Source organism: Momordica charantia, assembly GCF_013281855.1.
Source record: "Momordica charantia cultivar OHB3-1 chromosome 10 unlocalized genomic scaffold, Mcharantia_2.0 BLBB01000010.1, whole genome shotgun sequence".
NCBI lineage: Eukaryota > Viridiplantae > Streptophyta > Magnoliopsida > Cucurbitales > Cucurbitaceae > Momordica > Momordica charantia.
The window spans coordinates 22,918,143-22,940,986 of NW_028275158.1; the positions used below are offsets into that span (position 1 = coordinate 22,918,143).

Here is a 22,844-nt window from a genome sequence, read left to right on the forward strand (position 1 = left end):
GTGGTAGGTAGGTATCACGCCGACATCTACTCACCTTCTCTCTTGGCAGGTCACTTTCGTCTCAACGTCCAAAGCCAAGATCTTGTGAAGACTATCAACTCTCCCGGTCGTCCAAACAACAAGGTCTCGTCTTCCCCCTACTCACAACTTATCGGGTCTCGGCTCCTCCTAGCTAGCACAACCTCTCTTTGATCACTCGGCGGTCGATCCGATTCACCGACTTCGGTCCGACCAACTTTTCCCAAGTATTGCATCGAGAGGCACTATCTTTTTCTTTCTAGTACAAATGACACCGAAACCTACTTTCTAAACAATAATAATGGGTGGCGTGAAGATTCAAATCTATAACCTCGCAGAATGATTAATTAAGTTATATTCATGCACTAAATAATAAGCCTTCTAAATAATAATAGGTGGTTGCTCATTTTCAAAAAAGAAAAGAAAAAAGAGATTAGTTTTAACTTTTAATATTAAACAATATTACAGCAACCTAAAAGAATAATTATCGCTCCTGCAATGGGTTTTAAATATTAAAATGGAAAAACAAATATAAATGATTATAATTTGAAACTCCAATCAAATGTCCAAAAGAAGCCCAGAGGAAGTGATAGACTGTTTTATCTCTCCTAAACAATGGACGCAAATTTGATTGGATATTATATTATGTGGATGTCAAAATCCAAATATGCCAACCAAAAAAGGAAAGAAAGAAAAGAAAAGAAAAAAGTGATGTTGACTGGTAAGCTATATGTTTTTGTTGACATTATATTTATTTTAGACTTTAAGAAAATAACACTTGAAAAGTCATTGACCGAACAAGGAAAACAAGCAACAGAGATCTTAAGGAACAACAATTTGAACTCTACATCAAGAAGCAAGCACAATCTGACAGTAGAGGTTAAACCGAATAGAAATTATGTGTGAGCAAAGCTCGTATATATTGATGGATGCTCGGACACCCACGCCGATCACAATAAAATCTTAAGTTGGAATGTTGGGATTTGGAGAATTCCCGAACACTAAGAGATGGTGTACATCAAAGCTCTACACCATCTTGTATGTAGTCGCAAACCCATGTTTGTCTTCCTTATGGAAACCAATGCAAGAATCGGGTGGAAGAGAAAATAAAGAGAGAATTAAATTTTGATGGTTGCTTATGTGTTACGAATAGTGATAATAGTGGTGGTTTGATGCTCCTATAGAACAATGAAGTGTAGTATAAGGTACTTTTTATATGGGCATATTGATTCAGTCATCAATGAAATGAATGATGGGTGGAGATTTACAGGAATTTACGATCACCTGATTCAAGAGAGAATGACAAAAACTTAGACTCTTGTAGAAAGACTTCACAGTATTTCAAATATGTCGTGGATATTAGGGGGCGATTTTAAGGAAATCGTTTCAGATTCATAGAAAGTAGGTGGTGCGCTTAGGAGACGAATGCTGGTGTCGCCTAGTTTGAAGACAGCAAAAAAGGGGGTCTGGGTTGGGTCATGGCTGAAGTATGTGTATTAATATCCTAATTTGAGCACCAAACAAGTTAGTCGAGACAATTATTGAGTTGACAAAATAATAGCAAGGATCAAAATAGATATTTTTGTTAAAGTTTAGAAATTAAGATAGGCATTTTGAGAGTCCTCCACTAAAATAATTAATTCTAAAATTTAGAACAAATATAGGAGGTGAGAATTTGAACTACTGACCTCAAAGGAATAAATTTTTTTGAACTATGAGCTAGGCTTATGACTATTTCTTAAAAAGTCAAAGTTTAAAATAAATGTTTTGTAATTGAAGAACCAAAAAGAAACAATACATAAAAGTTGGCCATGGTATGGCATTAGTAGCTTAGGGTTACTAAGTCTTGGGTTTGATGTTCGGGTGTTGTGTAACCTATGTTTGGATAGCATGTGTTTGTGGTGTAGGATTGGTTAACCTGAGTTACTTTTTTTTAGCTGTTTTTTTCCTTTGTTATTTAGCAAAATGTTCAACCTTGTATTTAATCCAATTAAATTTGTAGACAATATTGTACGATGCAATTAATCCATTCATTTTGAATTTTGTATTTCTTAATTTATATATTTTATAACCATAATTTTCTTTATTTTTTATTCATAGATCCCAACACAAATTAAATTTTAAACTCAATCAAATTGTTCACAATAATTTGGAGCAAAATTTAGCATTGATATCATAGTCTTAAGAGTCATTGGAACATAGAAAGTAGTTTACATAATTATGTCAGAAGTAAATTTCATCATTTTTTAAAGCATGTTTGTAGAGTTGATTTTTTAACTTTTTTTGTTCGATCAAACTTGGAAATCTACTTAATTTTACTTATTTACTTTGAAATTTTGAAAATGTAAAGTATACTGTAAGCTTTTATTTAAATATTAGTTGTCTCCAAATCTGATAGTTTTGTTACTTTGCATATTGTTAAAAATCAAATAATTTTTTTAACGTGAATAATTTAAAATTAAATATCATATTTCATAAGTTCAAAATAAAATATCATTTATTTTTTATAATTTGAATATATCTCATCTTAAAATTGATTATTTTTTGTAATTTGAATATGATAACGGTAAATTAAATATATATTTTTTGATTTTAATATGAATAAGTTCATGAAAAGCTAATATTTTTATCTTGAAATCTGTTATTGAAAATTAAATCTTGAAATCTCTCATGGAAAATTAAATATATATTTTGAACAATTGTTATTTAGACGTCAATTTAGATAGGTATAAACGAAAGAGAATAAGATTTTATAAGATTTTTTAAAATTAAATATTATTTAATTTTATAAATTAAAAATAAAATACCATTTACTTTTTATAATTTGAATGTAGCTAAATTTTAAAATTGATTCTTTTTGTAGTTTTAATATGATAACTGTAAATTAAATATATATATATATATATATATATATATATATATTATATATATTATATAATATGAATAAGTTTATAAAGAACTAACATTTTTTTATTTCTTATTGAAAATTAAATATATATTTTAAACAACTGTTATTTAGAAAGGTATAAAGGAAAAGAATAATTTTTTTAAGAAAAAGAGAATATTATTATTTGTTGTAAAAAAACTAATTTAAACACAATGTTGTAAGTGAAAAAGGAACATTTTTTTTAAATAAAGTAAAAAATAAAACAAAAACAAAAAATAAAGAAATAAACAAAGAAAGAAAATGGTGTGTAATCTATGTGTTGAACTATTCAACCCTGTGGTCATTTGAAACTCTAGAGACCAAATTAACACCTGCACCAAATCTGAGAGAAAAAAATTATTTCTTTGAAATTTTGAAATGGAACCGTGTGGAAATTGACATAATTTAAGCAGATGAGTGTCTTACAAAATTTGTCCTTATTTAATCTTGACCCCCACGTTGAGCTTGAGCATCAAAAAGTCACCCAATTTATTTATTACATAACCAAACCCCTCTCTCGTTTTGGTGTGCCCAAAGACACAAAAAGACCTGCAATTTGGCAGTGTAATTGGTTGCAGTTTGCAGAGAAGAAAGAAGCCACTTCAGTTTTAAGTTTTAACTGGATCGGCTGAAGGCTGAAGGCTGTGGCTGATAACATAGACCAAAATTTAGACTTTTATGTACATTAAGATAAGATTGAGATGTTACCCATTTTTCAGACTTAACGTACATTCTTTTCTGTAAAATGTTAAACGCTCTCGTTCTCATTAACTACAAACCAAGCCAAGGTCATGAAGATGGGATCCACATCCAATGCCATTTTCCACTCTCTCCAATAATGTCGCCCCGGCTGTGCTTCTTAACTTTACCAAATTAATTCCCCATTTCCGCCCTTTGCTTCTTCTTCTTCTTCTTCCCACCACTTCAAAAAATGTCTGTTTTTTGTCTCTTCCTCTGTCTTCTGTTTGGTGGCGCAGCCCTTGTCGCCGCCTCGGGCGTCGGCGACTCCAGGGAGCTCGACAGCACACCCACATGGGCAGTTGCTGGTGTTAGTTTCTTTTTCATTGTTATTTCCATTGTCTTGGAGAAAGTTCTTCACAAACTTGGAACGGTAATCACTTCAAATCCCTTCTCGCACATTCATTCTACTGGGTCTGAGATTGTGGGCGTTGTCTGTATATTGTGAGTGCTGATTGATTTGTTATTGTCCCCTCAGTGGTTGGCAGATAAGCATAAGAGTGCTCTGTATGAAGCTCTGGAGAAGGTTAAGGCTGGTAATGTAATACATAAAACATTGTATAAGAACTCTTTGAGTATGAGAAGAAAATAAAATTGGCATTCCACAAAATTTTTGCAGAGTTGATGATTTTGGGTTTCATTTCTCTGCTTCTGACTTTTGCACAAAAGTATATAGTCCAAATCTGCATTCCTCCGGCCGTTGCAAACACTATGTTGCCTTGTCCCCTTGAAGAGAAAGATGCCCCATCATCTTTAGCCGGCGAAGAGGAGCATCACCGACGACTTCAACGGCTAAACCGCAGATCGTTGGCCGGAGGCCATGACGTCGTCTCGTGCAAGGATGTAAGAGCTTGGATGGACAAAATTTTACGTTCTAACTTTCTCTGTGTGTTGGTTTTGTTTTGATTATTGCTAAACAGTGAAGGTTCTAACAAGGCTGATTCTTCCAAGCAGGGTAAAGTGTCTCTTATATCTGTTGATGGATTGCATCAGTTACACATTCTCATATTCTTCTTAGCGGTGTTTCATGTGCTCTTTTGTGTTACCACAATGACACTTGGGAGGATAAAGGTAAGGGCTGTTTCTTTTTCTTGAATCAATTCTTTCCATTAGCTCAAGTGTTGAGAATGCATGAAATATTTGGACAAAAACAAGTGCTTACAGTTCTTATTGTTGATGATATAATTCTCTTTTGCTGCAATTTATCATTCTTACTGTCTAAGTAGGCCTTTTGCTTAAAAGCTTTTCATTATGTTTGGGGAATGGATAGCTCACTTGAATTTTGATAATTTGATTCTTATATACCATGTCTTGTGAGCTACCCAATAATATGATATTGTTTGATGCTTTTGGTTTCACCTAAAAGGTCTAATACCAATAGAGATAATTGTCCTCTTATATACCATGGATCACTTCATTTCGAAGTCAATGTGGGACTTTGTTTGCACTTCTTACAAACCCAACATTCATATAATTAGATTTTTTGGTGATTGTCTCGTGAAGTTTGTACCTACATTATCACTTTGTTCATGAACGAAATGGTTTCTGACCAGGCTCGAGGCTGGAAGGAGTGGGAGCAGGAAACTTCAACCCATAACTATGAGTTTTTCAATGGTCTGTTAGTTTTAGCTTTCAACAAACTGTTGTTCTTTTATTTCATGGATTCAAATCACACTTTCTGTCCAGTTTCTTTGCATGAAATTTACACTTTTAGAGTTTTATACATACAGAAAAGTGGTTATATTTCAATGTACAGATCCTGCAAGATTTCGGCTTACCCATGAAACATCTTTTGTAAAAGCACACACCAGCTTCTGGACACGCCTTCCTTTCTTCTTCTATATTGTAAGACAAGTTTCTCAAAAATCCTTTTCGGTATCTGTTAATATCTATATTTATTGATATTTTCATCCACATTTTTCTAAATTTGAGAGCTTGAAATTTAGTGCATTATCATCCTCAAACATTAATTAAGACATGTCTGGGATGATTTTGGCATTGACCAATAATCACTTTCACTCTAAAATAGTAATGTTTGAGAATGATACGAGTGATTTTAAAATAGTAACTTAGATTTGATTATATGTTGCAGGCCTGCTTCTTCAGACAATTTTATGGATCTGTTAGTAAGGCTGATTACTTAACACTTCGCAACGGATTTATAACGGTGAGTTCTCGATTCCAAAACTGCAAACTGATGATAGCTGCAAAATTTAAGAAGTGATACATACTCTCTTGTAGGTTCATTTAGGACCAGGAAGTAAATTTAACTTCCGAAGATACATTAAGAGATCATTAGAAGACGACTTCAAGGTAGTCGTGGGAGTGAGGTAATAATACTTACAAGTTGATCTTATGTTTCCTTATGGTCAATTCAAAGTGTGATGTCTTTACAACCTTTTGTGTTGGCAGTCCTGTTCTGTGGTTGTCATTTGTGATCTTCCTGCTCCTTAACGTAGCTGGTGAGATAATTTTGCTCAATCCAACCATTCTGACTCAACAAATAGTTCAATAAATTTGATTGGAAAGGAAACCGTTTTGTTTTCAGGATGGCGAACGTTGTTCTGGGCGTCGTTTACGCCTCTGATTGTAAGAAAAATCTCTTTCTTCAGGGGAAATTCAACCGATTGGATAGTTTGTTGTTATAAAATGATGGCTGTTTGAACCTCACACAGATCATCTTAGCTGTTGGATCCAAACTTCAAGCCATTTTGACTAGGATGGCTCTTGAAATTTCTGAGAGACACGCAGTGGTCCAGGGAATTCCTCTCGTGCAAGGATCCGACAAATATTTTTGGTTCGGTCGACCTCAACTAATTCTTCATCTCATGCATTTTGCTCTATTTCAGGTAATCGAAATCTTTGGTATAACGTATAAGTTGTTGATGTTGTAGAGAAAACTGTGTTTTTGGTGTTGATCTGATTTTACTTTGGTATATGCAGAGTGCATTCCAGACTACCTTTATCTTGTCTACAATGGTATTCTATTCTTCTCGACCATTATATCGATCGCTTACGGTTCCCACATGATTCATGATGAACTATGTGTTTATTATAATGTTGATGGAATGTTTCATAAAAAACTTAACATTATTGGTTCTATAATGAAGGTGACAGTTAACTTACTGTTTGATGACTTCTAGAGTTTGGTAGAAACTATTACATGGTTTTGAAGGAAAAATACATTACTTTTGACCAAAAGTTTTCATCTACAAGTTTATGCAATGTGTAAGCAAGCTAGAATCAACGATATGGTTGTTGTGTGCAGCATTCTTTTGGGCCAAAATCTTGTTTCTCCGACGGCGTCTTCCTTACCAGTTTGAAAGTTGTTTTAGGGTAAGAAAGCCTTTCTTCCCATCTTACATTATGAATGCTTGATTATATAGAGCTTTTCGAGCACAAGGTTTGCATATGCTGCATTGTTTTGCAGGTTTGCAGCTCTGTTTTTATGTAGCTACGTTACGCTTCCGATATATGCCCTTGTAACTCAGGTATAAACGTATCTTCACTTCACCTCATCCATCGTTCCAACTCAAAACAGTAGTACGACGAATGTTTATGAATTAATGCAGATGGGTTCGGGCATGAAGAAGTCGGTCTTTGACGAACAAACATCAAAGGCGCTCAAGAGATGGCGTGATACAGTCAAGAAGAAGCGTGTCCAACGAGCCTCAGCAACTCAAACGCTTGGAGGCGGTTCCAATGCTTCACCTGTACGCTCCCTTGGACGCTCGCTGCGACGATTCAAAACTACAGGACACTCAATACGTGTGGACGCGTATGAGGACCTTGAATCATCAGATTATGAAGGTGATGCATTAGCAACGCCCGCCCCTGAATCAATTAATGTCGATGTACGAGGAGAGGAAATACAGCAAGTTGTTGAAACAAACCAAGCTCACCTTGTAGAGCAGACAGAAGAAGAAGGAGATGAGTCGTCATTTATAAAAGCCGCAGCTACAGCCGCAATCGCAACACCAAAGTAGAGATCATATTATAGGCGAGAGGTTGTAAATGTATTAAGATTTAGTTTGCACATATGATATATATATGATTTTGATCGAGGCCAAACAATAAGAATGTACCATAAAAGCATCAAGTAAAGGCTTGGTTTGGTTAGGTTAGGGTAGCTGCAAATGTAGATTTGGAAGTCATTTATGAATCAAGTGTTGTGTCGAAGGCACATGAGATGTCTGAAAATTTCTATTTTGAAGATTTATTTATGAGGTCCGGATGATGTCAGCAGCTGAAAAGGAGGCTAATGGGTACAAAAGAAAAGATGTAATGTTGTGTGGGTAACATTTTTGTTGGTATTGACAACAGCAATTTGTTGTTAATGAACAGGGTAACACAGTAGAGTGGAAATATGAAATAGAATACAACAAAAACAAACTCAATTCCAAGTTCCAAGATAAGCATCACTTACACTTGCAGTTTCCAGAGACAGCCAAATCCCTTTTCTTCTTCTCTGAAATTCTGTGCCCTCTCTAATTTCGTCATGACTCGCTATATCACACGCCTGGCTGCCAATACGTCTCAGGCGGCGCCTCCGCCTGAGGCCGTCGCCTTGGAGTCCGACTTCGTCGTCATTCTCGCCGCGCTCCTCTGTGCCCTAATTTGTATGGTAGGCCTAATAGCGGTGGCTCGCTGCGCCTGGCTCCGCCGTGCCGCGGGACCCGCGCCCAATCACGCGTCTGCCAATAAGGGCTTGAAGAAGAAGATCCTGCAATCGCTCCCCAAATTCACCTACACTTCCTCCGCGCAGGCCAAATTTCCGCCGGAATGTGCGATCTGCTTGGCAGAGTTCGCGGAGGGGGACCAGATCCGGGTGCTGCCGCAGTGCGGCCATTGCTTCCACCTCGGCTGCGTAGACACCTGGCTCGGCTCCCACTCCTCCTGCCCCTCTTGCCGCCAGATTCTGGTCGTCGCGAGGTGTCAGAAGTGCGGCGAGTTCCCGGCCGTCGTCGGCGGCGCTCACAACGACAACGAGGAGGAGCAGCAGAGGAGGGAAGATAACAATGCTAATACCGCCGGTTTGGGATTCTTGCCTTGACTTGAATCTCAATAATTTAAGTGAACGCCATAATTAGGGCTAGAAATTGAGTGTGAATTCTGAATTCTCTTTTCCTTCCTTCTTCTCTCTTTAGAAATACAAATCTTCAGAATGTAAAATTTCCATGATTCAACATCTGCAGTTGTAAATTCAAAGCTGATGCCTGATGGTGTTGTGTTCGTGTTGGTCCCTTCGTCAAAGATCAAAAGTTAGACAATTTCTTTTAGTTAAATAATACACTTGTTTGTTTGTGAGGTCTTTATTTCTTAATTTTGTCTTTTTTTTTTTAATTTCTAAACCTGATTATGTTCGTTCCATCTATCATATAAGAAATTTAAAATGTTTTTCTTTAACGAGATTGTCCATGGTTAGTATAACAACGTTCTTAAATAATTTTAGATTGGGTCATGATGTGAAGGGATTAGGATTTTTTTTTTTTTTATGGAGGAACATATCTATTTAATCAAATTGAAATTGAGATTTTTTCAACTCAATTAATAAAATACATTTTGATATCACATTTTCATTTTGTTACTGGATTTTGACCTTTTGCAATAGTAAAAGTTTAATTAAAAATAATGAACACATAAAATATAAAATTGAAGTTTTTTAAAAGATAAAAACAATTTTTTGTAGTACAATATATAAGAGAGTGGATTTCAACTTACAGCCATGTGACAACATGTAACAGACAATGGTTGAACTAAATTATATATTTTGACTTTTTATTAATTTTTTATCCATTCTTTTATTTTAATTTATTAATTTAAAAAATCCATATACTAATAAGTCAAATAATGAGTTTGGAATATTTTTTTCAAAAGAAAATACTTTCTAAGTGAAGTATTAAAAAAATTAATTAAGTTTACTAAAATAAATAATTAATTAAGTGTATTTTAAAATTTTCAAAAATCACTCTTATTATCTAATTAAATAATATGAAACTTTTGAAATTTTCACCCCTTCAAAAGTCATTTTAAATTTACTCAAAGTTAATCTTATCGAAATTACATTAGTCCATATCAGCATCGTCATTTTTTTTTCTTTTTCCATTTCATTATGTTAAAATATAGAAATATAACCAAATTAAAGCAAAAGTATAATTTAAGATTATTTATTATAATTATTATTTGGTTTAGGTTGTGGGTGTTGTGATGTATTCCTTATCCTTTTAGATGTTGGTTTCTTTTGGTTTGTCATTTGTGTTTGGCTTTGGTTGATATTTTTGCCAAATATCCCTTCCTTTGATGCCTCCAACCTGTTTTTGCACTTATATCTCTTTATCTCTTTTCTTCATGTCTTGGTCTTGCTTGCTAATGATCTTCACTAATCTACCTATCTTTTTAAATTTAGTTTTCCCTTTTTTCTTTTCTTTTTTTTTACGAAAGAACGATTTGCTTCCAAAAAAAAGAAAACATCTTCCCTTTATTCTCCTATATATTATGCATCAACTAAAATTCTCTTCTCTTTACCACAACAGAAACAAAAATATCAAAATTGTAAAGCAAGATTCTATTCTTCTATCTTCTTTATTACTTTATAATAACCTTTTGATTCTTGTACTTTCATTTGTTTCATTTTGCTTTACCTTACTTTTAGAAAGGCATAAGCCATTTAAAATATTACATAGGAAATTGACCTGACGCTTTGATATTGCCGTATGTTAGCTTATAATGCAAACATAAAGTTGTGCGCCTTTGTCAATTTTCATATAAATAACATCATATCAACTTTTTGATAAAGAGAATAATTAACGATAAGGATGATAGAAATTAAAGTGTCACAAATAAAAGTACAAGGACTATGATAAAGTATAGATACTAAAATTATAATTTAATTTAAAAGTGTTTGACTGTTTGTTTGGTTTAGAATATGATTTTATTAATCCCGCAAACTAAATGATTCTAAATCATATAAACCAATGGGTTTTAATCAAGGCTTGCACACTTTTATTATAAGCCCACAAACAAAGCATCTAATACATAATTCAACTTGGCAGTAATTGATCACAAAATGATTATTATTGCCTCAGATACAAAAAACTGTGGGTTTAAATAAGCTATTATGAATACACAAATATAAATCAGCTGTTTTTGAACTAACTCAACCGAGTTAACCCCTAAACTGTAATTTATAACAAATTCACTTACACTTCTTAATAAGCAGACTGATAAAAAAATTAAAATATATATATCTATATAAAATTTTGATTTTGATGATGAGAAGAAAAGTGGAGCCGAAAATTAAAATAAAATTTGGCTAAAGTTTGCAGTTTGAGTGATTTATTATTTATAGTTGTGTGGGAGAAAATAAAGCATCTTTGAATTGCATTTTTAATTAAAAATTATTCCCAAATTTTATAAAACAAAATTCTTAGACCACCCAAAGAAAAACAGATATTAGGCACTAATGTCTTATCACCACTCATAGGCTTGGAACCATTCAAAGCTCTATTATTTATACTTCATTATTCCTCCTTACAATTCTGCAACTTTTCTTATTCAAAAGAATTCCATTCTTTAAAAGAAAGAATTCATATGTTGACTCCTGTGGTGCATACTTGGGGTATTCGTGTATTTTTGGTTGCTTGAGTTAATTTAAATTTTACAATATTGAATTTTAAATTTGAATGAGTGATGAATTCAAGAAGTTAAATCGATAAATGCAATTTATCATCAATTCTAGGTAGACTCTAGCATGATCCAATAAGTGATAAACTACCTACATGTAATCAATAAGGTGAGATATACTAATCATTGTTCTATTGGATGAGACATACGTTACCATATGGTTGTAGCTTTGATCCAACAAGATTAGAAGTTACTATGTGCTATAATAGTTCAATTATGTGAAACCAAAGTAATTAGTACATGTATAACCCTACTAAAGGGTAAATGAAGTCGTTTGTCTTAAATAAGCGAGACTAGCTTATAGTTAGGTGGGCTTGATTGGGTGAGTCCAAAAGCTCCCAAGTAGAAGACTAACTAGGTGAAATGGGAAGTCACTAGATGAATCGTAACCCAACAATGCGAGACCGTGATTAAGCGAGTGTAGTAACCCAATAAGACGAAGTGGCTCGTTCACATCATTATTAAACCCTGTGAAAACTGCACTGACGTGTCGTAGTTTTTTCTTTCATCAAATGTTTATGTTTGACTCTCTTCTATCACACATCACCTCAAACATTTGCGATCTAAATCTCACATTTTCCCTCATCACCTTTAATTTAATTTTAGAAGGGAATAAAAATTTTAATAAGTAACCTCTATTTAAATTCATCTATAAAAATTAGAATATAGCATTCTATTGGTTAAATATACATACATACAAACAACAGAGAAAATGCCGGAGCTCAAACCTAGACTTCTAGTATATTGGTAGAACCGTAGAAGTGAGAGTAGTTTAAAAAAAAAAAAAAAACTCTTAAAATTGCTATATTTCCAAAAAAAAAAATGATTTGTAAATTGTTATATTTTAATAATTAGTTATATTTTTTATATCAAAAAATGTTTGAGAACATAGGATTATTGATCAAACGGGAACAAGAAATGAGAAACGAAAAACATCAACATTACGAATGGACTCTAATGACCAAATTTGTAATTTAATTGATATATTTTTGTGAACGTAATTCACAGTTAGAGTCTCACATCAAATCTATTTGGGAAGGGAAGTAGCTAGATTTATGCTTAATTTTCTTTCACAATAAAAGCTTATTAAAAAGCAAGTTTTTGGATGATTTGTTTTTCAATAGATTTATGCTCTTGGTTATTTTTCCGTTCTAAATAGAAGACCGTAGATAATATTATATCATCATCTCTCGATTTCGAGGTTACAAGAATCTTATTGAATTATTTTATATAAACAAAAGAACATGCAAAAATCAAAATTACAGAAGGGCATCGCAACGCAATTTGCCAAACCAAATGACAAGTGTGTGGGTAAAAAATTTCCAGAATAAGGGGCTAAGGGCGAAATTGTCTTTTTGTTTAGCTTGAAGCGACAGGAGCTAAGTTTTATGTTAGTGAGATTAACAAAATAAATAAACTCGCCTGCCAAACATAAATTCACTTCTTAATCCACAAACCATGAATCATAATTATCCCCAAATAATAATAATAATATATGGAAGTTTGGAGCGGAAAATGGCCCGGTTTATACATATCAACTCTTCTGTAATAGTCCCATGACCATGACAGCAAATTTAATTAATATACCAAATTTTTTCTTGTCATCTAGTTTCCTCTTCATCATCACTACTGCCCCCAAACATGGCAGCCATTTTCAGGGCCAATTTTGCAGCCATTTCTCTCCTTTGGAAATCAGGCATCAGCCTCAAACTGTCGCGCATGTTCCCTATCTCAGACATCAACCGCTCTAAATCCTCAAGATCAAGATTTTTTTTCTCGTATGGATCTGTCACTTGATCAACTTCTTCATCAACTGCCACTCGGTTTCCTTCAGCCTCTGGCTGTTTGCAGACATTTTGACTTGCTCGATCCTGCTCGGCAATATCGATGTACTTTGGACGAGCTCCACCATCTATGGATGATCCTTCTCCATCTGCAGAGCAACTCTTATAATCTGCGTCATCCCACAGCTCAGCTGAACCCCCAGATAGTATTTCGTAGTCAATTTCAAAATCAGATTCCTCTTCTGACAATTCTGATTGGATAAAACCAAAAAGGGCAAACTTTTTAGAATTTTTTCTAACAAATGAAACGATAAAACTGAAGATTAATGTAATGCCAAAAAAAGGGAAGAAAAACCTTCTTCTTTGGGTAATGATGGCTTGGTAATCTTATCTCCAGATTTTAGAAGCATTCCAGGCCACAAATGAGCGGAAAGAGCACCATAGAGCCGTTCAACTCCTTGTACATCACCATCAATTGATAAACCTGTAGATAATAGTACAACTATGTCACAGAAAACAAGACAACGAATGGGATGCTGAATTCATGTGGTAACAAACTTGTCAGATTGCTACTTCTACATATGTGATATGAAAGGGATAGGTTCCTCAAATCTCTGTCAAGGAAGTTTCATTAAAATATCCCAACTAACTATCCCTAGAAAGTTAAAAGTGAACTATAACACCTTGGATAAGAGACCACAAAAGTGCTGGATCTTACATTTGTCAAAATCTGAATTAGACGCACAAGCCTCAATGAACTCAATATTGCGTTCAGTGCACCACTCCAAACATGACCTCCTAATTTCCCACGAGGGTTCTTCATCTCCTAATAAACTACTCCCTTCAATTTCAGATATTCCATATTCGGCTATATCTGAATGATCATCTATAAAAGATTCTTTAAGTCTCTGCTTCTGCAGCTGTTTTTTGTACTCAATATGAACTGGATGACCTGGGACAAGATCTACTTTGTTTCCTATGCATAATAAAACATCAAATTTTTGTAGATCAACATGAGCAACCCAATCCTGAAGAGCCACAAGAGATGGAAGCTGCAATGACACGGATAGTAGTACGCATAAGAACATATGACATCAACAAACAATCAATTATTACAGCTGTAGTTCAGAAACTTAATTTCCAACAGACATTAAATCAGAGAAGAAACAAATAACGTGATGCCAATAGAAACGACTAACATCACTCGTATCAAAGACCATGACCAAGGCAGCCAACTGATTGAACGTAGGCAAAGCCTCGATGGAAAATTGCTCATCCAAATGAGCCACTGATACAGAGACATCAGCTGTGTAATACTGCGTATTGATAGTCCAACTGTTTGTCAATGAAAAAGAAATCTAATTTCAAATTTGAAATGGGTGCTAGATAATACTAGTAAATTTTCATTTTGACCAAGAACATAAAAGGATTACATTGATAGCTGGAAGAAGAAAAATGAAAAATTCCTTCATTCGCTTACCCATGAATCAAAACCTGAGAGGATGAATCGAAAGCATCTTCAAAGTCCACAGAAAGTAATCCTACAATTATCAGAAAGACATTGGATACACAAAATGATCAGTTTCTCTACTGCAACTACCAATGTGTCTTCCAGTAACCCATGAATTTCAAGATGCATGCATCTAGGACTAGTCCCACTAACTTTACAGCATTAGTCGCAAAGGAAAATTAAACGTTGAAGAAAATAAACGGATAACTAGCAAATACAAGGTTTACTTCTATATAATTGTGGCCACTTTTGTCTATTACATAAATGCAATTCCAACATTTTTATAGCATAGGACTATTGCAGTAATTGAGAAACTTCAATTCATCAGCCCCCCAACAGCAGGAATAAAATAAGCTTCAGTATGGTACAATCAAAGGGCCTAATAATAATGAGCTTATTACTTTATAAACTGCAACAAATGAGACCTGAAGTAGATTGAAGTTAGAGATGCAAGAGAAAGAGACTTACTAGAGAGGAGGGAGCGCTTGCCAACATTTGAGGATCCGACGAAAAGGATGCCAGGTCGACTCTCCAGAGGAATAGGATTCAGATGTAACTCTTCACCCATGGCTATTCTTTAGTGTGAACTCCAACCATCAAATTATTTTCTAATAAATGTACCAAATAAAGCATACATGAATATATATCCAAACACCTTCTAATTTTAGTTATGGTGTACTGTAGCTGTAGAATGTTCGTGCATGAGGTAATAGGTATGAGTTGAAGTTAATTAAAATCCTTTTACGATTACTTTTATCAATTTTCTGAAGAACTTATGAGTCTGGGTAGTCAACATCGGGTTTTCCAAACGTCTTTACTGCTATTTCTTCCACAGCAATCTCAAAATACCTTTTGATATGTCTCTCAATAATCTTTATATATCTCCCTCCCTTCTCTTTATCAAAAAAACATGAGAACAACTTGTCTTCAATCTTTATTGACATTATTTCATGTAATCTAAAGGTACTAGTAGCATATCGTACTTTTTTTTTATGAGAAACAATTTAATTGATAATATGAAATTACAAAAAGGGGAGAACCCCATCCAAAGGAGTTAAAAAAAAAAAGTCTCCAATTGGATAGTAGATTAGTAAAGCTATAATGATGAGAAAGGGGGTAGCACATCTTATAAATTCTTAAGAAAAATAAATAAAATTAGTAATAAGGACCTGCTCCACACTTGTTATCAATAACTTTGTGGCAAAATTCCTACCATTCCATTCAAAATCTCCATATTTACTTACCCAATAATGCTTCATTTCTCATTCCTATCTTGCCAATACCACCCCACTCCACCAGCCTAGCCGTGAAGTCTCATCTCGCTGATTTAATTTTCCCTCTCCCTTATCCCAAAAGAAATCTCTAAGAACCCTACCTTTTCTTGCAGCTACCTTGTTCAAAAACTCAATCTGGAAATCCTACCATTCTTACAGCTTCCTCATTTTCAAAAATAATCTGTTGTCAGCAAACTGAAAATGAGTAAGGTGAAAATCCTACTGCTTGATTGGAATCCATTCTTTTTGTTTGGCTCCCTTTTGTTGGGCTATTTTCTTTGTATGCCCTTTTGTATTATTTCACTTCTCAATGAAAGTTCAGTTTTATTTTGGGAAAAAAAGGTGAAAATCCTATGTAAATTTCTAGAAGCCTTCTGACACTACTGACTCAACCCCCAGATAATCAGCCAGTCAACACAGATTTTTTCTCTTTTTTTTGGGGGGGGGATAAGAAACTGAAAATGGTTGTACTAAAGCCACGAAAGTAGACAACCTAAGGGCAGGGGTAGAGAGTACCCCCTCCTCCAAAGAACTATTAACCAGTCAACAGAAATTAAAAGTGAGAAGTAGGATCTCCGTGGCTGTCTCAGACCTCAAATAGCTAAAATCTACCTTCTGGGCCCCTCATTCATGAAAATCAAGAACTTAGCTTTAGTTGGCCAGACTATAGTTTATGAAATCCATCTAGACCCAAAATCTTCTTCCAGAACCTGGCTTGAGGAAACTCCCAATGAGCATGATCATAAACTTTTTCTAAATCAATTTTAAGCATTGATCCTTTCCTTTCATCCTTCTATACTCCTCCACATAATAAGTCGCAACTGAACTGATAGTGTAGGAGACCAACTGGTTTAATTCTTACCAGTGCGGTTCTCAGTTCTTCCAAACGACAACTATACCTCCCAGCTAGGCTTGAATAGAAAATGAAAGAAATAGAAAACTCAGATTAAACCATTCGCCGTAACTTAGAAGCAAAAATCATTCATCCCATTGAAGCTATGCAAACTCCAAAGTGAAAGATCAAACCAGTTCACCAAATAATTAAGGTGCTACGTTAATGGAATGCCAAAATGAAAATATTTGAAAATGGAGAAAGGAATCCAAACAACCATCATAGATCTACAAAATAGAGGAAGTCATGGAGGTGTTACCTGGACATATTGACCACAAATCTGAGATATAACCAGAAAAGGCAAGCGGTGGCTCATACACAAAACCCAACAGCAATTTTAGGGATTGGAGGACTCGGGGTGAAAAAATAGGGGCGAGGACACAAAATTCCTGAGAGAACAAAAAAAGTGAAACTATAGGTGAAGCGAATTACTGGTATTCAAGGAAGCTATCAATGATCAATCGTGACTCGTGAGACAACGAAATTGAAACTAAAAGACGAACACTGATTATTGTCGATGTTGTCACCTCGTATGTGCTATGATTGCGTGCCTGAAGAGAGAATAAATCGAGCGGGCCTACTTAACGAGAGAGATGGGAGGCCGGCGGTGGGCGACGGACAGATTGGTGGCCGCCGACGGGTCTGAGTATTGAGTATAGAACAAGATCTGAGGGATAGAATTTAGGAGAGAGCTAGGTGTATTCTTTTTCTTTTTTTTTTTTTTTAGTACAATTTAAATTCTTATGTAAAAACTGTTTTGGACAAAATTTCTTGTTATTTTGTTAATATTTATTTTTATACAATTTAATTCTGGAATATAATATAAGATACTAAATTTAGATTAAGTTTTCCTTCAATAAATTATTATGGAATGAATAATTAATTGATAAAACATGTGAAAATAACATTATGTCATTTGTTACTTACATGTTTTCTTTTTTTCTGTTTAGACATGTTAATGCTCAATACTCGTGTTTTAAAGTTTACAAATCTTAAAATTATGCTGATAATTAATTTTTTAAATAAACATCTTATTGTTCACTCAAAAAATAATAATAAGCATTTTGTGAACCATGATTATAAATCTATGTTTTTTTAGTTGATAATCTAGAATCGATATCTTGTGACTTTGCCAGTTGGATCCCTATAATCGGGGAGTGCCAACGGCCACCCAACTTTGTAACCAACGTTGAGGGACGCGGAAAAGTCTTGGCTACGCACCTCATGAGACTCAAACCGAGGAGGGAGAGTATCTCCATTCAGCCACAAACCCACTACCTACCACCAGTCGGTGATATGATTATGAATCTATGTGAAAATGGTGAAACAGAAAGCATGAAGATCTAAGTTTCGACTTTTCTATTTTTTTTTTATACACTGCAAAATTAACTCATCAAATGTTCAATTACTCATAAATGCAAAGCACAAGTTGCTAATGACAATCTAAGCATAATTCAAATGGTTCCTCCTCGAAAATAGAAGTCTAGAAGTTATGCAATGATCCCCAAATAACCTACTTGGAAAATGCAATAATATTTTGCTCATGTATCCCTTCCCCCAACTTGCCTAATCAATAAGTATTGACAGTCCACAACAAGCTTTCCCTTGACAGTCATACTTAACGTTGGGGCATTGGCTTCAACTTTTGGAAACCCAGGCATATTCTAAAATCAATCACTCTTACCCTCCTGAGACCCAATTTCTTGCAGGTAGTGTTCTGCATCCAATGCTGCCATGCAACCTGTACCAGTGACGAAAAAAGTCTGAGCCAGCAGATAGCAAGCAGCTTCACTTTATAAATCAAAACATCGTGTGTTAAAGAAAGAAATTGTTTTTGTACAAAAATAAATTCTTTTAAGGGGGGCAAATGGGGCGCAGATTAAAAACAAGGTAAGTCCCATTTGTCTTATTAACTTCAAGTAAGAAAAAACATTACTAATTATTAGTAAAAGAACAACAATGGCATGCCAGGTTAATGTTTAACATATCTGGTAGCTTCCTATTCATGTAACGAGCCCAAATTGAGTCACTTCTCAAACCAAAAGACTCTGAATTGCTAATTTTTTGAACTTGACGACCAAATAATTAACCAAACTTCAAAAGTAAATATAATTTATCCACACGAAGAGAGAATACTTGGGAAGAGAAAGGGTTGGCTTTGAGACTCGATTACTAGAGTTAGAAAAGGCTTGTAACGTTAACATTAAAGCAAAGGCATAATACTGGAATTCGCGTAAAGTGCAAGACGAGGCAGGCAATGTGCACGCCAGTTGCCTTTCCATGGGCAATGGAGAGCACTGTCGATATGGGGTTTAAGAAGAGGCAAAAAAGTGGCATAAATTCTAGAGAGCATGAAGATGGTCGGTAGTTCAGCAAAGTTCCTTCCGCATGGCACCGTCCAAAAGCTTCCTACCTACACATTTCCTAAAAGTAAAGAACATGGGTGGTGGACATATTTGACACCCTTCTTGCTCGTGTCCCTTCAGTAACTAAGTGTGTTAACCATCCTAGCTCTCTATAGAGAGCGTGGCAGTGGCACATAATCCACTACCAATGTGGGAAGCTTTCAACTACATAGTGGGGTATTGGACATATTTGACACCCTTCTTGCTCTTGTTCCTTCGGTGACTAACTGTGTTAACCATCCTAGCTCTCTATAGAGAGCTTGGCAGTGGCACATAATTATGGCCCACTCTACAGCGAGAAGAGCATCTACTGATAAGGAGAGTTGTACTTAGTGAAGGGTTCGAAGCTAATATGGTCACGTTGTCGCTACAATTGTGTAGTGTACAAATTTCTCTAATGAAAGAAAGAAATTAGCTCTTTTTAAAGTGTGTCCAAGCTACTCCCTCTCCTGACTCTCTCGTCTTACTTCTGTAGCATTCATACAAGGTGTAGTGTTAAGCTCACTAGGCAAACTGGGTGAAAATTTTAGTGGTCAGATTCGTCCTGCAATTGGGTGACTAACAACAAAGTGGTAGACCATGTGAGTATGAGTGACGAGATATCTATAGAAGTTTACATGGCGAGGTTGGGCATGTCACAGGGCACAAAAAAATCACATCACGATAAAAGACCCTATTGGCCTAGAACTTATTTAGGTCTAAGTAGAAATGTGACATGGCTTTAACGACCTCCTCAAACGTCAGAATAAGTTTCATGAAAGTCCTACCTAGTATTGTTGCAACAGATTACCAATCAATCTCTACTGCATGATCATTGATTCTCTATCCCTACTTATCAGCCATTAAGGAAATCATCCAAACTCTCAAACATATCCTCATCATTTGAAGATTTTCTCCGTAGGAAGATATCTATTAGTACCACAAAATTTCCCCCATCCTAACAGATTCTTGCCAAACAGTAGAGTGAAACAACCCCTCCTTCCATTATTGATAACTCTAACCGCATAAACCCATTTATTTACATATTTCCCCCATAAAGTAAAATTATTTCCTAACCTTGTGGGAACAAACTAAGAATAATTAGGAAAGAAAACCATCTCTTTAATGCCATCGAGCCAACTAGAAGGTTGACATATATCAAGCATACAATCAACCTTCACATCAAAATTTATGATCAATTTTTCTTGAGGATCGTGAGAATGATACCTGATCTTAGTCTAGAACAATAATAATAAGACATAAGCTAAAATAATTCAATGCTCCAACTCACAAAATTTTATATTACTCAGAAACCTGAAATTTAATTGTCTAATCTCCCCTCACACACCCGCACCTTTCTCTACCATCCTCGAGTAATCCCCCCTCCTATCTCTGCCTTATGTATCAGAATGAATGGAGAAGTGCCTCCCTTCATGAAGAGAAAAGGCAGATGCAGGAAAGTCCAACTAGGTTGAACAATATATTGAGTTTAGCCAAGTTCTGCTTCCCACCCCTAGGACAACTATAAAGATGTTGATCTCATATGCATCCAAATAGGCATAAGCAAATAAGGAACGTTTCCTATTGAAATAACAAAGGAAAGAGGAAATAACTGGAGCATATCTTTCCACATATACTCAAATGTTAGAAGAATAAGTCGACCTCAAAAGAAAAATCATCTTCATTTGTTTATTGTTTAACTAATATACTTATCCTGAACTTTAACCTCACTTATGTCCATGTCTTACGTTCATTGGTTTGTATTAGCCCGTTATCAATTGAGAGACATTTTTGACGTTGAGAAAGAAGAAATAAAACAGGGAAAGGAAAAATGAGTATGGAAACGGAAAGCTTTTTACTGACCCGTTCCAGCAGCAGTGATAGCTTGTCTATACTTCTTATCCTGAACATCGCCGGCCGCAAAGACTCCCCGAACACTGGTGTGTGTCGTCCCTGGCTTCGTCAGCACGTAGCCATCAGAATCGAGTTGGAGTTGTCCATCTAAGAATTTGGTGGCTGGTTCGTGACCAATAGCGAAGAACAATCCGGAAACCTTCAGGTCGGAAACCTTTCCAGCGACCAGATCATGGACCTTCAGGCCTCCCAGGACTCGTCCATCAGCGTCGCCGTAAGCTTCCTTAACCACGGAATTCCAGATCACCTCGATTTTAGGGTTGCTCAAGACCCGCTGTTGCATGATCTTAGAAGCTCTGAAGGTGTCTCTTCGGTGGATAATATACACTTTGGAGCCATACTTGGTGAGGAAAGTGGCTTCTTCCATGGCAGAATCTCCGCCCCCAATGACCGCCAAGGGCTTGTTTCTGAAAAGCGGCGCAGCGCCATCACAGACAGCACAAGCCGAAATACCTCGGTTCCAGAACCCATTCGTTTCACCGGATCCAGGAAAGGTCAAACGCTTGGCAACCGCACCAGTGGCAACAATAACGGAATCGGCAAGGACGGTCTTGGAATCGGTGAAGACCTTAAATGGCTTGGATGATAAATCGACCTTGTTTACAGTCTCGGAGTAGATCTGAGTGCCGAAGCGAAGGGACTGGTTGCGGCAACGGTCCATGAGTTCGATGCCGAGGATGCCATCGGGGAAACCAGGGAAGTTTTCGACGTCGGATGTGGTAGTGAGCTGGCCGCCAGGGGCGATGTCGTTGGCCATCCATCCTTCGAAGAGAATAGGCTTGAGCTCGGCACGGGCGGCGTAAATGGCAGCAGTGTGGGCGGCGGGCCCACTTCCGACAACGCAAACCTTGGTTTTAAGGGTCTCAGTATTAGCCGCCATGGTTGATGTCGATGAGCTTGGTAAGCTGGAGATGGAGATTGGAGGAGGGACAGAGGCGCGGCAAATAGAATAGAGCGCCTTTCGCAGTAAACTCGGAATAGCAATTACCGCCCTATTCCTGTTCCTATTGGCTCCAAACCGAGCACTCATTTCGCTTTTTGTGCCCTTTTTAGACTTTTTTCGATTTAGGAGTAAAAAGGTAAATAAAACCGGAGACGATTTATAGACCAAACCGCAGTGCTTTATGCGTATAGTGTGAACAAAGGCATGCTTTATGCTTTGCTTTACCCTCGTCGAATATTGTACAAGCCAAGAACAATAAGTTGTTATTCTCTCTTTTTTCGTTGTTGTTCACCTACCACAAATCACAATGAGAATGTTATTACTCTCGTGTTATTATAAAGTCACCATTTGATTCGATTTCTATAATTATCATGGAAAGGAAAGTTTTCATTAAGATTACAGATAGGTAAATCGAACCTTATTTCATTTAATAAGTCCCTTTAAACTCAATTATTTATGCTTTTTCCTTTACTTTTAATTTTTACCATTTTATACCAATCTTTTCTACTTCTTCATGTCACAGGATTCAAAATATTAGATTTCAACTTTTATTTGTTTTAATTACTCAACTGTCAAAATATTTTCTCTTAATTATTACCATTTCAATTTTTGTCCATTTTAATTTTTGTACTTTAAAAATATCTATAGTCTCTATATTTTAAAAATGTTTATTTTTAAATATTTTTTATCTCATTTTTTCAATCACACTTTTAGTACCTTGATCCATGTCTTGAAATGATGTCATAATTTTTGTGTTAAAATGTTTTAGTTGTATATA

At 35.5% G+C, this 22,844-nt stretch overlaps 3 protein-coding genes and 1 pseudogene across 3 annotated transcripts; 2 read left to right on the forward strand and 2 right to left on the reverse strand.

Annotated features, from left to right (window-relative positions):
• Nucleotides 1-3,735: 3,735 nt before the first annotated feature.
• On the forward strand, nucleotides 3,736-7,924 carry LOC111024815 (MLO-like protein 8). The gene is made up of 15 exons (XM_022302608.2): nucleotides 3,736-4,055; nucleotides 4,161-4,218; nucleotides 4,302-4,525; nucleotides 4,637-4,753; nucleotides 5,236-5,296; nucleotides 5,439-5,527; nucleotides 5,775-5,849; nucleotides 5,924-6,012; nucleotides 6,095-6,144; nucleotides 6,231-6,271; nucleotides 6,358-6,531; nucleotides 6,626-6,661; nucleotides 6,951-7,018; nucleotides 7,113-7,173; nucleotides 7,255-7,924. The coding sequence occupies exons 1-15, from the start codon at nucleotides 3,876-3,878 to the stop codon at nucleotides 7,666-7,668; spliced, it is 1,737 nt and encodes a 578-aa protein (XP_022158300.1). The 5' UTR covers nucleotides 3,736-3,875; the 3' UTR covers nucleotides 7,669-7,924.
• A 194-nt stretch (nucleotides 7,925-8,118) lies between these two features.
• Nucleotides 8,119-8,989, forward strand: LOC148208801 (RING-H2 finger protein ATL80 pseudogene; annotated as a pseudogene).
• A 3,785-nt stretch (nucleotides 8,990-12,774) lies between these two features.
• LOC111024806 (GTP binding protein) lies at nucleotides 12,775-15,267 on the reverse strand. The gene is made up of 6 exons (XM_022302591.2): nucleotides 15,128-15,267; nucleotides 14,630-14,690; nucleotides 14,349-14,484; nucleotides 13,868-14,201; nucleotides 13,505-13,633; nucleotides 12,775-13,400 (listed from the first exon to the last, which is right to left on the reverse strand). Exons 1-6 carry the CDS (start codon nucleotides 15,225-15,227, stop codon nucleotides 12,967-12,969), a joined length of 1,194 nt encoding a protein of 397 aa, XP_022158283.1. The 5' UTR covers nucleotides 15,228-15,267; the 3' UTR covers nucleotides 12,775-12,966.
• A 1,817-nt stretch (nucleotides 15,268-17,084) lies between these two features.
• Nucleotides 17,085-22,204, reverse strand: LOC111024809 (thioredoxin reductase NTRB). The gene is made up of 3 exons (XM_022302597.2): nucleotides 21,073-22,204; nucleotides 17,353-18,566; nucleotides 17,085-17,214 (listed from the first exon to the last, which is right to left on the reverse strand). Exons 1-2 carry the CDS (start codon nucleotides 22,151-22,153, stop codon nucleotides 18,496-18,498), a joined length of 1,152 nt encoding a protein of 383 aa, XP_022158289.1. The 5' UTR covers nucleotides 22,154-22,204; the 3' UTR covers nucleotides 17,085-17,214; nucleotides 17,353-18,495.
• Nucleotides 22,205-22,844: the final 640 nt, after the last annotated feature.

Excerpts from the sequence above, each read along its gene's own strand:
- LOC111024815 (XM_022302608.2), top strand. The coding sequence starts at position 3,876 with ATGTCTGTTTTTTGTCTCTTCCTCTGTCTTCTGTTTGGTGGCGCAGCC. Across the intron at positions 4,219-4,301 it reads TCTGGAGAAGGTTAAGGCTG|AGTTGATGATTTTGGGTTTC; the intron begins GTAATGTAATAC and ends AAATTTTTGCAG. Across the intron at positions 6,272-6,357 it reads CGTCGTTTACGCCTCTGATT|ATCATCTTAGCTGTTGGATC; the intron begins GTAAGAAAAATC and ends AACCTCACACAG.
- LOC111024806 (XM_022302591.2), bottom strand. The coding sequence starts at position 15,227 with ATGGGTGAAGAGTTACATCTGAATCCTATTCCTCTGGAGAGTCGACCT. Across the intron at positions 14,691-15,127 it reads CAAGCGCTCCCTCCTCTCTA|GATTACTTTCTGTGGACTTT; the intron begins GTAAGTCTCTTT and ends TGATAATTGTAG. Across the intron at positions 14,485-14,629 it reads TCTCAGGTTTTGATTCATGG|TTGGACTATCAATACGCAGT; the intron begins GTAAGCGAATGA and ends ATTGACAAACAG.
- LOC111024809 (XM_022302597.2), bottom strand. The coding sequence starts at position 22,153 with ATGAGTGCTCGGTTTGGAGCCAATAGGAACAGGAATAGGGCGGTAATT. Across the intron at positions 18,567-21,072 it reads TATCACTGCTGCTGGAACGG|GTTGCATGGCAGCATTGGAT; the intron begins GTCAGTAAAAAG and ends TCACTGGTACAG.